General features: G+C 42.0%; 1 protein-coding gene across 2 annotated transcripts in view; it reads left to right on the plus strand.

Moving 5' to 3' along the window:
- The window catches only part of TAX1BP1 (Tax1 binding protein 1), a 203629-nt gene extending 190488 nt beyond the window's left edge, over positions 1 to 13141 (plus strand). For both annotated transcript variants that reach the window (XM_073630158.1, XM_073630159.1), the window contains exons 17-18: positions 9938 to 10020; positions 11109 to 13141. In XM_073630158.1, the coding sequence (XP_073486259.1) occupies positions 9938 to 10020; positions 11109 to 11310 (285 nt within the window). In that variant the 3' untranslated portion in view covers positions 11311 to 13141. The remainder of the gene's footprint in view (positions 1 to 9937; positions 10021 to 11108) is intronic.
- Positions 13142 to 19047: the final 5906 nt, after the last annotated feature.

Genomic DNA, 19047 nt, shown 5'->3' on the forward strand with positions numbered 1-19047 from the left:
TGGATGAAAACTTTCTCCAGAGTGCTCAGGACCTCAGACTGGGCCGAAGGTTTACCTTCCAACAAGACAATGACCCTAAGCACACAGCTAAAATAACGAAGGAGTGGCTTCACAACAACTCTGTGACTGTTCTTGAATGGCCCAGCCAGAGCCCTGACTTAAACCCAATTGAGCATCTCTGGAGAGACCTAAAAATGGCTGTCCACCAACGTTTAGCATCCAACCTGACAGAACTGGAGAGGATCTGCAAGGAGGAATGGCAGAGGATCCCCAAATCCAGGTGTGAAAAACTTGTTGCATCTTTCCCAAAAAGACTCATGGCTGTATTAGATCAAAAGGGTGCTTCTACTAAATACTGAGCAAAGGGTCTGAATACTTAGGACCATGTGATATTTCAGTTTTTCTTTTTTAATAAATCTGCAAAAATGTCAACAATTCTGTGTTTTTCTGTCAATATGGGGTGCTGTGTGTACATTAATGAAAAAAAAAAATGAACTTAAATGATTTTAGCAAATGGCTGCAATATAACAAAGAGTGAAAAATTTAAGTGGGTCTGAATACCTCCCATCCCCACTGTATGGTTTTACACTATGGAGAGCCTTTTTCTTTTTGGGGAAATTCCATGAGCATGACTATTCGAAGGGGGATTTCATACCATATGGACTCCGTGGAGATTTCCTGCTGAGATTGAGCTGTGATTGTCACTGAAACTCTGTTGTGGGAAGTTCATATACAGTGGGAATCACCATATACATATCTCTTTGCAAGAATAAAGGCTCTGGCTGAGTATTAGCCACAAGCGCAATAGACCTCCAGTGATAGGAGGTCCATGCAAGCTGGTAAGCCTGCATTTCTTATGGTGAAAGTTTCACATCACTTGCAGTGTTGGATGGTGTTACTATCGCTAGAAGGATATGTTTATCTAATTAAGACTTTCTCACGGTTTGCACGATCGGTGTTCTGTGTTTTTCTGTCAATATGGGATGCTATGTGTACATTAATGAGGAAAAAAATTAACTTAAATGATTTTAGCAAATGGCTGCAATATAACAAAGAGTGAAAAATTTAAGGGGGTCTGAATACTTTCCGTCCCCACTGTGTGTGTGTGTGTATATATAGATATAGATATATATATAATATAATATAGCGTATATGTGTGTGTATGTATGTGTGTGAGTATATATATAAACAGTATCTCACAAAAGTGAGTACACCCCTCACATTTGGATCTTGGCAATCTTCTTCTAGCCTAGGCCATCTTCATGTAGAGCAACAATTTTTTTTGTCAGATCCTCCGAGATCTTTGCCATGAGGTGCCATGTTGAACTTCCAGTGACCAGTATGAGAGAGTGAGAGCGATAACACCAAATTTAACACACCTGCTCTCCAGTTATACCCGAGACATTATAACACTAACGAGTCACATGACACTGGGGAGGGAAAATGGCCAATTGGGCCCAATTTGGACATTTTCATTTAGGGGTGTACTTGCTTTTGTTGCCAGTGGTTCAGATATTAATGGCTGTGTGTTGTTATTTTGAGGGGACAGCAAATTTACACTGTTATACAAGCTGTACACTCACTACTTTACATTGTAGCAAAGTGTCATTTCTTCAGTGTTATCACATGAAAAGATATAATAAAATATTTACAAAAATGTGAGGGGTGTATTCACTTTTGTGGGATACTGTGTATACACACAGTACTGTACAAAAGGTTTAGGCAGGCGTGAAAAAATGCTGTAAATTAAGAATGCTTTCAGAAATAGAAGTGTTAATAGTTTATTTTTTTGCATTTAACAAGATAGAACAGAATAGTAAATTAAATCAATATTTGGTGTGACCATCCTTTGACTTCAAATCCGCATTAATTCTTCTAGGTACAATTGCACAGTTTTTGAAGGAAATCGTCAGGTAAGTTGCACAAGACATCTTGGAGAACTAACCACAGATCTTCTCTGGATGTAGGCTGCCTCAACTCATTCTGTCTCTTCATGTAATCCCAGACAGACTCAATGATTTTGAGATCAGGGCTCTGTGAGGGCCAAACCATCACTTCAGAAAGCCTTGTTCTTCTTTACACTGAAGATAGTTCTTAATGACATTGGCTGCATGTTAGGGGTCATTGTCCTACTGTAGAATAAATTTGGTGGTTATCACACGCCTCCCTGATGGTATGGGATGATGGATAGTTATCTGCCTGTATTTCTCAGCATTGAGAACAACATTGATCCTAACAAAATCTCCAACTTCATTTGCAGAGATGCAGCCCCAAACCTGCAAGGAACCTCCACCATGCTTCACTGTTGCCTGCAGACTCATTATTGTACAGTTTTCCAGCCCCTTGGTGAACAAACTGCCTCCTGCTACAGCCAAATATTTAAAATTTTGACTCATCAGTCCAGAGCACCTGCTGCCACTTTTCTGCACCCCAGTTGTGTGCATAGTTGAGGTGCTTAATCTTGTTTCCATGTCAGAGGTATGGCTTTTTGGATGCAATTTTTCCATGAAGGCCACCCATGGCCAGACTTCTGTGGACAGTAGATGGGTGTACCTGGGTCCCACTGGTTTCCACCAGTTCTGTGTTGATGGCAATGCTGGACATCTTCCAATGTTGAAGGGAAGTAACCATGATGTGTTTTTCATCTGCTGCATCAAGTTTTCTTGGCCGACCACTGCGTCTTCTTTATTTCAGTGTTGCCCGATCAGTGGTGTCTTCGATGCTGAGAAATACAGGCAGATATTTATCCATCATGCCATGCCATCAGGGAGGCATGTGGTTGGCCCCAAATATATCCTACAGCAGGACAATGACCCCAAACATATAGCCAATGTCATTAACCTCTTGCCCGCCATCGTTTGACGGAGGCAGAATGGCTCCCCTGCGCAAATCTTTGTAGCTGTACAGCGGCTGCTTTAGGGGTATAGGGGGGCACGCACACTCTCCGCGTCACTGAGGAGTGGATGCATGTGCCCGGTGGCCGCGATGTGTCTAAACACACAGGAGGGGAGACAGATTGTGTGTTCCTAGTATATAAGAACAAAGATCGGTCTCCTCCCCCAGGCAGTCCCATCCCCCCTACAGTTAGAACTCACTGAGGGAACACATTTAACCCCTAGATCGCCCCCTAGTGTTAACCCCTTCCCTGCCGGTGACATTTATACAGTAACCAGTGTCTATTTATAGCTCTGATCACTGTATAAATGTCAGCGGTCCCAAAAAAATGTCAAAAGGGTCCGATCTGTCCACCGCAATGTTGCAGTCTCAATGAAAACCACAGATCACCGGCATTACTAGTAAAAAAAAAAATATAATAAAAATGCCATAAATATATCCCCTATTTTGTAGACACTATAACTTTTGTGCAAACCAATCAATATATGCTTATTGCGATATATTTTTTTTTTTTATTTAACCAAAAATATGTAGAAGAATATATATCGGCCTAAACTGAGGTAGAAAATGTTTTTTTTTTGTTTTGTTTTTTTTTTATTTGAGATATTTTTTATAGCAAAAATTTAAAAAATATTGTTTTTTTTGTTTGTTTTTCTCTTCTAAATTGCTGGTCTTTTTTTGTTTATAGCGCAAAAAATAAAAAACGCAGCGTTGATCAAATACCACCAAAAGAAAGCTCTATTTGTGGGAAAAAAAGGACATAAATTTTGTTTGGGTACATTGCCACTTGACCTCCCAATTGTCAGTTAAAGTGACGCAGTGCCATATCTCAAAAAATGGCCCGGTCAGGAAGGGGGTAAATCCTTCTGGGGCTGAAGTGGTTAAGAACTATCTTCAGTGTAAAGAATAACAAGGAGTCCTGGAAGTGATAGTGTGGCCCCAACAGAGCCCTGATCTCAACATCGTTGAGTCTATCTGGGGTTACATGAAGAGACAGATGGATTTGAGACAGCCTACATTCACAGAAGATCTGTGGTTAGTTCTCCAACATGTTCGGAACAACCTGTCTGCCGAGTTTCTTTAAAAACTGTATGCAAGTGTACCTAGAAAAATTGATGCTGTTTTGAAGGCAAAGGGTGGTATTTTGCTAAAAAAAATGAATAAAAAAAAATAATCAACACTTCTATTTTCATAACGCATTCTTAATTTACAGCATTTTTTTAAACCTTAAACTCCAAAAATGTTTTTACTGCGCTATCCCAAAAAGTGATCTTGTGTATAAGATTCAACTTGAATACTGTGGCAAAAAAAGCTGCAACTAACAAATGCAAGACACACGCATTCAAAATAACATACCAAATAATAAGCTGCGCTATAAATTGAAATCATAAAAAAAAAACCCTTAATATATTAAAAATATTTAATAAGTGTGCTGAACTCCCCAATAGAACAAATTAATTCAAAGGAGAAGTTTGTGGTATGTAAAAAAATACACACACATATTCACCTCTATGCTTGCTGCTGGATCAGTGTGATGTTGGAGCTGTCCCCCACCGACTCTAAGACTCTAAGAAGTGAGCGATCACATGACCACAAATCGCTCAGTTCTCTGTCAGATTTGAGCAGAAAGCGGTGACTGGCAGTTCCCACTCTCTGCTCTCCAACACTCACTGGAGTGGTTGGCTCTGGCACTGAGAGACTGAGCTAGCTACCAATCAGGCATCTGGGTGAATCCCAACAATACGGTCAGGATCCTTCCAGACCCTGGAGCAGCACTGTGATATCAGCCTCCAGTGGGCTTTAGCCTGCTGTTAGCTGATTCTCGGTCACAGTAGAGCAAAAGTAAGTGCACCCCTGTGACCCACTAGAGAAGTACACTACTGTGCAAACAGACAGGTTTAAAAAAATAACATACCAAATAATAAGCTGCGCTATAAATTGAAATCATCAAAAAAAACCCTTACAGGTTTGTGTGGATACACATATGTGCATATATACAGTATCACATTAACATTCCCTATCACCAGTGATATGTGCAAACAAAAAGGGAATAAAACACAAACCGTGACAAATATATGTGGCTAAATGCCAAGAAATAAAACAAAAATATGATATGAAGAATATTGTAAAAAATGAAGTCCACTCAAATGGACAAAAATAAAAATACAAAGTCCACTATTATAGACAGTCCTCCGGGGGGTGACTTAATGTTCCTCTATAAACGGTGACATGCAATTCCGAAACTGGAGGTGGTATGTGTTGGGGTACAATGCATAATTGTAAGTGCAACATTTTTTTATTCTAATAAACCTTTTATAAACGTAATGCACTATGGAAGCTTTTTGTCATTTCACGGCCTATGAACGCTTGCTTGCCATATGAGATGACATTTCATGCTGAAACCGTGGGGAATCCTCTTAGCGCTGACAGCTGCCGAAAGACCCGAGGCTGGGGTAGAAGCCAAAGGCACGTTAGATCTCCGTAAAAAGAGATCTAGGGAGCTGGTAAGCGGCAGCATTTCTCGTGGTGAAGGCACTTTCTGTATTGTACCCCAACACATACCACCTCCAGTTTCGGAATTGCATGTCACCGTTTATAGAGGAACATTAAGTCACCCCCCGGAGGACTGTCTATAATAGTGGACTTTGTATTTTTATTTTGGTCCATTTGAGTGGACTTCATTTTTTACAATATTCTTCATATCATATTTTTGTTTTATTTCTTGGCATTTAGCCACATATATTTGTCACTGTTTGTGTTTTTTTCCCTTTTTTTTTGCACATATCACTGGTGATAGGGAATGTTAATGTGATACTGTATATATGCACATATGTGTATCCACACAAACCTGTAAGGGTTTTTTTGATGATTTCAATTTATAGCGCAGCTTATTATTTGGTATGTTATTTTTTTAAACCTGTCTGTTTGCACAGTAGTGTACTTCTCTAGTGGGTCACAGGGGTGCACTTACTTTTGCTCTACTGTGACCGAGAATCAGCTAACAGCAGGCTAAAGCCCACTGGAGGCTGATATCACAGTGCTGCTCCAGGGTCTGGAAGGATCCTGACCGTATTGTTGGGATTCACCCAGATGCCTGATTGGTAGCTAGCTCAGTCTCTCAGTGCCAGAGCCAACCACTCCAGTGAGTGTTGGAGAGCAGAGAGTGGGAACTGCCAGTCACCGCTTTCTGCTCAAATCTGACAAGAGAACTGAGTGATTTGTGGTCATGTGATCGCTCACTTCTTAGAGTCGGTGGGGGACAGCTCCAACATCACACTGATCCAGCAGCAAGCATAGAGGTGAATATGTGTGTGTATTTTTTTACATACCACAAACTTCTCCTTTGAATTAATTTGTTCTATTGGGGAGTTCAGCACACTTATTAAATATTAAATTTTTTTTCAGTTGGTAGTTCTAAGTGTTTTTTTTTCTTTTTATGCAATTTCTCTAAAGCATAAGAGGTTTTATATAAAACATTGTTTTGGTAATCTTCTTTAATACACTTATTTTATAAATCTATTAACTAACATTGAAAATTGATGCTGTATAAGTAGCCTTTCCAGTCTAATGACATGGAGTTCCCTTTGCTGGCCATGATGCCCATCAGTGCTCTGCAGATAAATTTGTGTGTTAGTGCTGCTGAAACAAAAGCACAGCTGACAGGGCCGATGATATGCTGCAGCCTTGTCCTGACAGGACAATTTAAGTGATGCAGCTCAGTGCAGCGGACACGAGTGACATGCTTGGCTGCCTAGAGCTCCATGTACACATCACTCACTGCTGGGCCGCTCATGTCAGCTGCCTGGGGAAGAGGGAGAGTTGGGATGTGACACCACTTACCTATACACACATTTACACGCTGCTGTGATTGAATATTGTTTAGCTTTGTGCTTTATTCCTTACAAACCCACACAAATCCTTCTTGATGACATTGTTTCTTGTCAACGTTTGATTTTCTTTGCCAAGATTGATTTGTGTTTCACATTCTTCAGAATTCCATGCAGTTAATGTAGACCTGCCTCATAGTCCTCCTCCTTGTAATGGTGAGAAGAAGCAGCCATTCATTCGGAGGTATGATAATGAACAGGACATATCCTGTCCAATCATCTAGGAATGGCTGACATCACAATCATTGGAAGTGATTTTACCCGCTAAATTATAAATTGGGGGCTCAGACACAGCTGGCAGTTACAGGGCAAATCTCTATGCTGTGAGGTACAGCAATCTGACTTCTCAAAAATGTATTCAATAGGAACTGCTGTCTCCTATCTTATAACATCGGTCTTGAGCAACAGAGGCAGCTTATCATGGGCATCTTAAAGTTGCACTACACTGCACCTGAGCACCACAAATCAAAAACGCTATTTAAATCATTTTTATTATTTAAAACAAACTCCCCCATCCATCCACGGCTCCCATGTTTTTTTGTATCCATCGGAAGATGCCATAACTACAGATTTCACTGAGTTAAGGAATACAGTCCATTGATATCACTGCCCATTCTGTTAAGGTAGGAATTGGGGGAGATTGGCAGTGGCAAGGGTTGACCGATCTGGCTGCAGTTAAAGAAAAAATGATGGACATCCTTTTGGCAAATTTTATGGATCCATAGATGAGCGTAATTTGAGGTTTGTTCATGATAGCTGTCCCTTATACTCTATACTCTAAAATAGATATTTAGAATAGGTTTCTAGAAACTGGGAGACATTTTGATCAAATGTGGGTCATATTGTCACCAGGATCCTGACATCGCCAACACTCATCCAGAAGAGATGGATAGAAAAATATGTGGACATCTGTACCACCTAGTGAGGATTTTAAAGTTATTTTACTTGGGCTCTACTGGCTTTAGAAAGTTTGTGAGAAAATGAAAGCTTTCTCCCAGTCTTCAGAGTCAGTTTGATTATTTAGTTATTTTTCCCAAATGGCTGTGTAAGTGGGTTCAGCTCCTTTTTAGCTAAGACACCGTCGGCTGGGCAGCTGACAGCATAACTGCAATGGATGACTCCTCTCCATTCAGCTGTTGGCTGGGAGATTCACCAGCAGACCACAAAAAGTAAGCAAAGAGGCAGGGATACTGGTGATGCTCATGTCCAAATATGGTCATTGTTATATTTGGACAATGTCACCAGCATCCTCATCCCTTTGTGGACAGATAATCTCCCAGTTGACAAATGATTGGGGCTTGGGATGAGTTTATCGATTGCTAGGAAGTCAGCTGTCGCTGGCATCCTAGAAACCTAAAGTTCTGTACAAGGAGGTGTCACATAATGGCACCTTCCCAGGACATATGCCCAACTCTGGTCACTGGTGTGTCCCCTGTACGCCAACTCGGAGTTGATCTTAAATGCCTCCATCTGCAAACTGGTGGTAATTCTGTTATACTCTGTCACAGCCATAGCAATGGATTCTGAAAGTGGCAGTGGGAAGAACTACTTTAATCTGGTGCACATGTTGGTACCATTACAGAAACTGGAACACAGCTTTCATGAATTTGGCGCAGACCATATAAAAGGGGGCCACACCAAAAGAAGTGTCATTACTTTGTTGAATTCCTCCCATTGGGTGTAATGAGCTGCTGTTCAACTCAAAGACATGTATATACAATCCATTACTACAACCAAAGCAGGGCCTCCCTCCTCCACACATTTATAATGCCCAGCAAGTTTTTCTAAATCTGCTGGCTTGGGGTGCTACAAGGCCACACTATTTTCTTGTTAAACCACCATTACCTCTTTCGATGTATATCAAGTGCCACCACATACTGCACAAAAATTCTACCAACATATACAGTATATTCCTTTATGTCTCATGAAGTAATGTGCCACATTCCACATATGTTATTGATAGCACATTAATATACACAGATGCCATTGCCATGCCCAGCCATTTGTACTAGCCCACATATTATAATGTAGTGTTATTTCTAACATATTATTGCACACTTGTTTATAAAGGGGAATTTACAGCACTAAACCTTGATAGAGTAGTCTGTAATAGGGAAGGTATATAATGCAGGGTGCAGTAAAACTGATATGTGGCTGCTGTACTATGTACTTGCATGAGAAAATATCCTATTCTCTTTGCATTGCTTCCTTTATGTGAAATTCCCAGTGTTCCTGTCAGTCCCTCGGCTCTCCTATTAAAAACTGACCACATTAAGCAGGAGAGCACATCTTGGTTCTCTAGCTATGCTGGGAACTCTGTGTAGGCTCCTCCTATAAATGAACTTGTCCTGACACCCCCCCCTGCCCAGCCTTTCATTGGGAATCTCCGTGTGCTGCTGTTTCTCCTCCCCCCAAGCTTTTATGCATCTGAGAACAGAGGAAATATGATCACTTATTCAGCCCTGGTTCACATTGATGTGATTTGACATGTCAAATTGGCGGCAATTGCCGGCAATGGCAGCGTCTGAATCGGTGCGGTGCCGGACCGATTCCCAAAAGTAGTTTCTGTACTACTTTTGGTGATTTCGGAATGCGATTTCCATTGACATCTGTGCAGAAACCCACACAGATATCTCTGAAATCGTTATCGAAATCATGACTGGCACGCGGAAATTTCATTCCAGCACTCAGTGTGAACCTAGGCAAGAAGGAAAAAAAGGCATTTATAATGTTTGGTGTTTTTTTTTTTTTTTTTTTTTTTTATGTACACACAATTTTTTTTTTGCGTTTTTCTATTTTAAACTGAATGGGTTGTTTTACAAGGCGAGGGTTTACAATCACTTTAAAATTGTTCAAAAATAGCATTAATTCTCATACAATAAAAGTGATCACCATGTTTGCAATTAAAGGCACAGATCTGGCATGTTCAAAAATAAAGTTCAGACAAATTTCTAAACAAACTATAGTGCTTCATTCTCAGTAAATATGTATATGCCAAATTGTATGATCCATGGTAGATTTGTGTCATACTGCAGAGAGATTGGCTCATCTGGCTGCGAACTTACATTGTGCCACAAAAACAAAAGTTATTTGAAAGCCTAGCATATAACAGGTATACGCCAAAAAATGATTTTTATACCTTTACCCGTCCCCAGGATGATGACATGAACTTTCAGTTGAATGAGGAGCCTCCCAGCTTCCCTGGACAAGAGCAATCTGGTTTCTGCTTTGATCCAAGGTAACAAGCTGCTAATTATATACTATAAGTACAGTGCCTTGAAAAAGTATTCGAACCTTTTTGAAATTTTCCACATTTTGTCATGTTACAACCAAAAATGTTAATGTGTTTTATTGGGATTTTATGTGATAGAGATAGACCAACACAAAGTGGCATATAATTGTGAAGTGGAAGGAAAATGATAAATGGTTTTCAATTTTTTTTACAAATAAATATGTGAAAAGTGTGGCGTACATTTGTATTCAGCCCCCCTGAGTCTTTTGTAGAACCACCCTTTGCTGTAATTACAGCTGCAAGTCTTTTTGGGGATGTCTCTACCAGCTTTGAACATCTAGAGAGTGACATTTTTGCTCATTCTTCTTTGCAAAATAGCTCAAGCTCTGTCAGATTGGATGGAGAGCATCTGTGAACAGCAATTTTCAAGTCTTGCCACAGAGTCTCAATTGGATTTGTGTCTGGACTTTGGCTGGGCTATTCTAACACATGAAATTGCTTTGATCTATTCTAAGCAATTCCATTGTAGCTCTGGCTGTATGCTTAGGGTCATTGTCCTGCCGGGAGGTGAACCTCTACCCATCTGCTCAGCTCCTACATATACATGAACATAGCTTTCACAGATGTCCTGTGGAGTGGATAAGGCCAGTTTTCTGTTATTCAAAGGTGAAAAGGACAATTTTTAAATTGTCATGGAAATCGTCCAGGGTATTGAAAATCTCTGCCTGTGATAAGGAGCACATTGGCCAACTGCAAGTGCTAGGAGTGCCCCCATGCAAGCCCTGTTAAAATGGTCACAGTGTGCACATGTGTCAGTATAAGGTCATTCCCACTGTATGCAGTGCAGTAGTATCTCCATGTGCTTGCAGCTGCATGTTTGTCACACAGAATCGCCATTTCTTAATAGAAACTAGGCATTCTCATATTCCCTGCTACTCAATACAATTACCTATGAATGTCTGCCTTTTAATAGCAGTATGCATGTATAACTAATTTCTGCCTGTGTGTGTGTACAAATACACAGAATCGGCTGATTGCAAATTATTTTTTTATATGTCTGTAATTTATTGATGTACAATGATTCTCTGTTTAAGATATGCCATGCAGAGGAAGTGTCCACTGTGCACTATGGTGTTTCCACCCAACTACAATCAGAGCCACTTTGAGGAGCACGTGGAGAGTCACTGGAAAGTATGTCCTATGTGCAATGAGCAGTTTCCTCTGGACTGCGATCAGCAAGCATTCGAGCGTCACGTCCAGACACATTTTGATGGCAATGTCCTCAATTTTGAATAGGCCTGTTCTGCTTGGTGTATAAAGTGTAGCATGGTGAGAAGATTACCTTTTAAAAAAAGAAAACAAATGCTTAAAGCAACAACTCCAGCCTGCACTGTACACAACTGCACTGCAATGTACCTAGCTGTGTATAAACTGCTGGAGTCCTTTGTTCATCTCTTGTAATGTAACTTTATAGTAGAAGATTTCATCTGTATGTCTCAGGTCTGTGCTGAGATTGCTCTATACTTTGTACATTTAAAAGCCTCCTTCTTTTTAATTCTTTAGCTGTTAAAGTTATGAGTGAGCCTAATAGGGAATAACATTCCTGTGATAGAATGCTGCATGTCTTTTAATTTTGTGTCATTTGTTTCAGTAATGGTGGGCGATGTCTGGCATAGCACATCCTCTTTTAGTGCTTATCTTCTAGAGGCAATTATAAAAAAGTTGATTCTTCATCTACACATACTGGAAGCAACCATAATGTGTGCTGTGAGCTAGAGATTTCTGAAAGTGAGTCCTAAGAGAGAGCGGTACAAGTAGTTGTCTTCTGAATTCTGCTCAGCCCCACTAGTTTTTTTAGACAACTAGCAAAGTGTAAATGATTTTATAGTCTGCTGGGCTGTGATTTGGTAAAAGATACCATCAGATTCATCAAACTACCGTATTTATCGGCGTATAACACGCACCCCAATTTAGGAGGGAATTTTAAGGAAAAAAAAACTTTTAGGAGGGAAGTTGAAGGGAAAAAACTTACATTTAAATGCCCATCATTGCAGCCTTCCCAGTGCAGCCATGTCAGTGCAGCCTTCCCCAGTGCAGCCATGTCAGTGCAGCCATGTCAGTGCAGCCTTCTCAGTGCAGCCTTGCCCCAGTGCAGCCTTTCTTTCCCCTGTCCCTGCTTTGTGGGCTTCAAAATCGCCGACCGCGATTTGAAAATGGCGCCGCTCGTTCACTTTCGGTTCCACTCGTAGTCCCGAGCGGAGCTATCCGATCGCAGGGGATCGGCGTATAACACGCACCTGCGACTTTCCCCTGATTTTAAGAGGAAAAAAGTGCGTGTTATACGCCGATAAATACGGTAATCCTTTTAAAAGGATCTGCTTACATGTATGTGTAACAATATCAATAATGTAAAACATTTTTAGTATATAAGGATAGATGGCGGTTTTGAGAGAAGTCACTTTGGGAAAATTTTGCACATCCAGTTAAAGCTGGACTCCTACACTAGTAAATTTTCCAGGAAACGTTCATATGAATATTTATACCAACATTCATGCAGAAATTCTTTTGTACATTCAGTGACTGGATGAATGTCACGTGAAAGTACTTCAACATTTCATTTGCTTTTAGCATTCAATTTTGGAATTAATATAATTACCCGAATGAAAACCACATACACTGTGGTTCTGCTTCTTCAAATTTTCTCGTTGCTTTGGTCAAAAACGAACAACGATTTATTTACTAAGGATTGGAAAATTGAATAAACGTTCTTAAAAGGAAGAATTTCAAATACAATTCTGCTATGTTATAGCCAGTTTAAGCTAAGGCTTTTTAGGAAACTGCAGGAATTGACTGATGGCAGGCATTGATGGGTTACTCAGAGGTAGCAGAGTTTGCTACCAAAGTGGAAAATCTCGTAATTACTGCTTGCTGAAATATTAAAGAACTGAATGTCTAATTATAATAATTTATACAAAGATAATACATATGGCTTGGCAATGTATAAAACTCTTTTCTTTTCTTTTTCATTTAGCATCAATAAATTATAATAAATGTAACTTGCTAAATGCATTTGGTTTGCACAGTTTCTTCCTGTAATCTTATTTTGAATAAAAACAAATATGTCTAACTACATTGTGAAATGATTTCATATTATCCTCCAAACATGTATTTTACTTGTTTTTATAGTGCTGACATTTCCACAGTGCCTTCCTCCGATCCAGTCCTTCCAATCTAATGTCCCTATTACAAGTGCATACACAATGGTAGCGATCAGGAGAAACAAATAAACTAGAACAGGGGTAGGCAACCTTTGAGAGATCTAGATCTACATTGTCAACATTAAAGAGATCAAAGATCACCGGAGTGCAGCGCCCCCCCCCCCCCCCTTTTTTTTTTTTAAAGAAATTTCCTAGCAAGCCCCTCAATTAAATGTTGATGGCATGAAGAAAACCTAGAAAACTTGACTAAAACTAATGTCACTTTAAATTCAGTAGCATGTAGTAGGTAGGGCAGCGTACAGAGGTCAGTAGTAGGTAGGGCAGCATACAGAGGTCAATAGTAGATAGGGCAACATACAGAGGTCAGCAGGATGTAGGGCAGTGTACAGAGGTCAGCGTAGAGAGGTCAGTAGTATGTAGGGCAATGTACAGAGGTCAGTAGTATGTAGGGCAGCGTACAGTGGTCAGTAGGATGTAGGGCAGTCTACAGAGGTCAGCATAAAGAGGTAATGCAGCCTACAGAAATCAGTAGTAGGTAGAGCAGTGTACAGAGGTGGGTAGTACTGGGGTCAGGAGGGCAAGGTATAGGGGGGGTCAGGGGGGGCATGGTGCAGGGGGGTCAGGAGAGCACAGTACTTGAAAGGTCAGGAGGGTACAGTGGGATCAGGACAGCTGGGCATGGTGCTGCGGCATTAGAAGGGCTGGAGTGTCAGGGAGGCTGTGTGTCAGGAGGGCTTTAAGGGGGGGCTGAGTGTCAGGAGGGCATCAGGGGGGTGGGGGTGCAGGAGGGCATCAGAGGGGTGAGTGTGCAGGAGGCCATCAGGGGGGTGGGGGTGCAGGAGGGCTGAGGTGTATGGAGAACACAATTTTTTTTTCAATGCAGAGTAGCGCGGGGAAGGTGCAGTTGAAAACCTTCATGTCCTGGTATCACCCACAAGGCCCTTGGATTGGGGAGGAGGGCCAGTGGGCATGACCGTGGAAGAGAAAGAGCTCAGGCGTGCACGGAGAAGAGCCGAATCCGCCCGAGTGATTTCGGAGGCTTCCCCTGCCCTGCAGCTGCACATATGCAAGGGGCGGGGACTTCCCCTACAGCCTAGGATTAGGTGCCCATGCGCCTGCCCCGCACACGCACAGAGCTCAAGAGAAGACCAGGGCGGCAACTCTGGGACGTGTTCGCGAGCTACCTGTCGGCGGTCGATAGGTAGCTCGCCATCGACGAGTTGCCGACCCCGTACTAGAATGCAATTAGATTTTAGCAATATTTAACCAGGCAGAAGGTACAGGGATACAGTATCTGCGGTCAAAATGTAAAATCATATTTAAAATTTCCACATTTTATTTCAATTTTTCTAGCTTACTTTTTACTTTGTGAAGAACCCAACATATTTATTTCCTTGAATTCTGTGACACGTAATCACTATGCGCTGTGAGTATTGCACTGATGGGTCACATATTTCACAGAGCCTACCTTCTGAACTACAGCGGAGCTGAGAGAAGGGGTTTCAGGTGGTGGGTCAGTACAGGAATCATTCCTTGCAGGCAGCAAGGTACCATGGGACACAAAAGTCTTACAAATTGAAAGTTAAAAGGCAGAGGAGAAGCTGCAAAGCATGCAGGGAATCCAGGAAGTCATGGAATGAGATGGCCAGCATACAAGCAGAACTTGCCACACAAAAAGATTTTTTTTTTTTTAAGTAAGCATATATTGGATTGTGAAATAACTATTGTTTGTATTATTACAATGCTGATGATCTAAAATGAAACTGTATGCTGTGGCGATAGAACTCCTTGAAGTACAAACCCAATTCCAAAGTTGGGGCACTGTGAAACCTACATAAAAACAGTACAATAATTTGCAAATCTCATAAACCCATATTTTATTAACAACAGATAATAGAAAACATCAAATGTTTAAACTGAAAAAATGTACTATTTAATGGAAAAAATAAGGTAATTTTAACATGTCTCAAAAAAGCTGGGAAAGGGCCATGTTTACCAAGGTGTAGCATCGCCTTTCCTTTTATTAACACTCCGTAAACATCTGAGAACTGAGGAGACCAATTTCTGAAGTTTTGGAAGAGGAATGTTGTCCCATTCTTCCCTGTTATAGGATTCTAACTGCTCAACAGTCCTCGGTTGTCTTTGTCATATTTTTTTGTTTCAAGATGAGGCAAATGTTTTCAATTGGTGAAAGGTCTGGACAGCAGACAGGCCAGTTATGCGCCCAGACTCTGCTACTACGAAGCCATGCTGTTGTCATAGATGCAGTATTCGGTTTAGCATTGTCCTGCTGAAATACGCAAGGCGAAGGCATTCTGAAAAGAATGTCGTCTGGATGGGTGCATATGCTGCTCTAAAACCTGGGTATATTTTTGAGCACTGATGGTGTCTTTCCAGATGTGCAAGCTGCCCATTCCATACACACTAATACACCCCCATATCATCAGATATGCAGGCTTTTGAACTGAATACCAATAACAAGCCATAAGGTCCCTCTCCTCTTTAGTCCGGAGAACGCAGTGCTCGTGGTTGCGAAAAATAATTTCAAATTTCAATTCATATGACCACAGAATAGTTTTTCCCTAAACGTCTTTCAGGACGGCACCTGAGAGAGTGGCTCCTCCCAATTCACCACAGGAAACACCAACTTCCACCAAACCAAAAAGGAGGCTTCTCCCCACACCTCGTCAGTTTTTGTGTTTCCTCTGGCAGGGGAACACCTAGTGGGGAGTCAGGAGCTCTTGCGTGCTGTCCTGAGAGACCAGGCTTCCTGCTCCACCATTACCTTTTTTTTCCCCAGAGTGCCCGTTCCTCCCATACCGCATCCGGAGGTGGCTAAAGTATGGGCTTCTCCCTCTTTAGCTCGGGGAGAGCCTGTACTGTTCTAACGTGTCTAGGTGGCCGCGAGGCTGGCAGAGGGATGTTTTTTTTTTTTTTTTATACAGACCCATCCGCTTGCGTGGAGTGCAGGCCGCCGCTATCTTGTGGTGGGCAGAGATTCTCGCCCAGCCGGAAGTGAGGTATCCGGCAAGGGGCGGCGCTCGTAGAGCAGGCGCACAGTGACGCTATGCCGGAAGAAGCACGGAGGAGCAAGTCTGGTGACTATTTCCGGTTCTGGTCTAGTACAGTGGCGCTGAGTCTGGAACCGACGTTCTAGCCACAGACCGCTGCAACAGCAAATGAGACAGTCACTAGCAAGACCCAGGTAAAGGGTGCATGTATGTACTGCCCTGTTTACTGTAGGGTCCCTCCATTTTTTTTTTGTCTTCCCCCTGGTGGCCTGGGCCTGTCTGGGCATATGGAACTTTCAGTTATTTTTCCTGTGCACCTGTGGTAAGCCTGTTGAAGAGTTAGGATGACTCACTGGGATGTATGTGTGTTTTTTGTCATTATGACAGGCTAGAAGCTCTGACATGGCGGTCAAAAGGAAATGCCCTTCATGTAAAGCAAAGTTGCCTGAGGGTTGGAAGAAGACTCTGTCAAATATGCATTGACTCCCTGGTGAAGGAAGAAGCTTCTTCTGCATGCAGCGATTTAATCGCATCAGTTAAGAGAGCCGGATACCATTCAATCTTTTCACTGTTCTCTCACAAATCCATCCCTGAGTCAGCCGTCTACCTTAGGATCCCCTCAGGGCTCAGTTAATCCTGATGGTGGAGGCTGAGGTTGGTCCTCCTACCCAAGAGGGGACATTCCCCCTCTCGTTCCAAAGAGGATTCAGAGGAGGAGGAAGGGGCAGAAGATGCGCCCTCAAAATACAAACTGTCTTTAGAACAAGTAGATGGTCTGTTAACGGCAGTTTATGCCACATTGGGCTTAGGCGAAGAGAAAAAAGAATTATCTCTTCATGACCAAATGTACGCAGGACTTGGTGAGCCAAAAAGTCGCACTTTTGCAGTACATTCAGTAATCTCTGAGGCATTAAAAAAGAATGGGCAGAACCAGAGAGAGCCTTTTTTCCCAAGAGCACATAAAAGGCGTTTTCTTTTTGATGAAGACCCAGCGGCACTTTGGAATAAGGTTCCTAAACTCGATGCAGCCTTTTCCAGATAAAGTATCCAGATAAACTGACCTGGCATTTAAGGACATGGGAATACTGAAAGATCCCATGGACAAAAGGATGGATCAGCAACTTAAAGCGGGGGTCCACCTATCTATCGTTTTTTTTTTTTTTTAGTTCATTCACAAACTTTTCTTCTCAGCATTACATACTCACATATTGTGTGTAATATGTCCGCCTGTGTCAGATTTCGTCGCAAAGAATAACTTATTATTCTCTGCAGGCAGTTTCCATCTTCATTGTGGGCATTTGAAGCCCACAAGCATTTATTTCCTGGATGTGGTGAATGCTGTGCTCCCAGCATTCACTGCTCGTTCCCGCACATGCTCAGTAGCATCCTGGGAAGCCTGAGACTAGCTCCCAGGAGCCTGGGAGAGGCTAGAAACACGCCTACTCCCACGGGAGGAGAACCAGGAAGTGCAAAGAAGAATTGAAAAATAAAAGGTAATTACGGCGATTTAAATTTTTTTAAACGGCATGTCAGCATCTAGGCAAGGAAGAGAATACATACAGATATTGTTCAAAATTTGGGTGGAACCCCGCTTTAAGATGGCTTGGCAATCCATCATGGGCAATCTCAAGCTGGCTATGGCTACTACTTGTTTATCTAGAAATATGGAGTACTGGGTAAACAAGCTAAAAGCCCACATTATAGCAGATTCACCCAAACAAGAGATCCTCAATTCTTTCTCAACCCTGACAGCGGCTGTAGCCTTCATTGCAGATGTGTCTGCAGAATCGATAAGGATGACAGCAAGATCTGCAGCCTTAACTAGCTCAGCCTGGAGAGCTCTGTGTTGAAGACCTGGCCAGGGGATGCGGCCTCCGAAAGTAAACTGTGTGGTATTCCATTTACGGGAGATCTTTTATTCAGTCCTCATTTAGATTTAGTTCTAGATAGGATAGCTGACAAAAAGAGATCTTTCCTGATTAAGAAGAAAACGCAACCAGCTAAACGACTTTTTTCTACCTCAGATGGCTAAGGAACAAGGCAGCAAGCCCCAGGAGAAAAGTAATTGGTCAGCGCAGAAGGGCAAAGGCAGAGGGGAATGTCCTTTTCCATCCTCCTGCGCCAACCAACAAAACGCAATGACTCTTCATTGCCAGTGGGAGGAAGGCTTCAAGAATTCCTCCCTCGCTGGGCAAGCATGACAGAAAACCAATATATTCTACGCATGCTGTCCCAGGGATACAAAATAGAGTTTTTGGATCCTCCTCTAGAAAGATACTTTGTAACAAACCTACCAAAGGACACAACAAAATTCCTAGCTATAAACAACCTGTTAAAGGATCTGATGCAACAGGGGGTTGTGATTCAGGTATCTCCAGAAGATTGTCATCAGGGTTTCTATTCCCATATCATTCTGGTAAGGAAGCTTTTCAGAAGTTTCCATCTCATTCTCAACTTAAAACCATTAAACAAGTCAGTCCTATACAGAAGATTTCGTATGAACTCGATCTTTACTGTCAGGCAGGCATGTACTGGCCATTGGGACTACAGGGAGTTACCGGTGGGCTGATGGCTCAGTGAGCAGGTTTCGGTGACAGACAGCCTGTCAAAATAATGGATGCGTGGCCCACGCAGCCATTATTTTGAACACTGCTGTACTGCCCAGGCCCGCTTCTACAATGGGACCGAGACAGCAATTCAGGGGTGAATTGGGCCGGGATGGTGGGAGCTTGCTGGGTGCTTCAGTGTTTCACTGTTTCTTATTGTTGCCAGCCCGCCCACCACCTGTAGCAGAGAGCCAACAG

This window comes from Aquarana catesbeiana, linkage group LG05 (genome assembly GCF_042186555.1).
Source record: "Aquarana catesbeiana isolate 2022-GZ linkage group LG05, ASM4218655v1, whole genome shotgun sequence".
Lineage (NCBI taxonomy): Eukaryota > Metazoa > Chordata > Amphibia > Anura > Ranidae > Aquarana > Aquarana catesbeiana.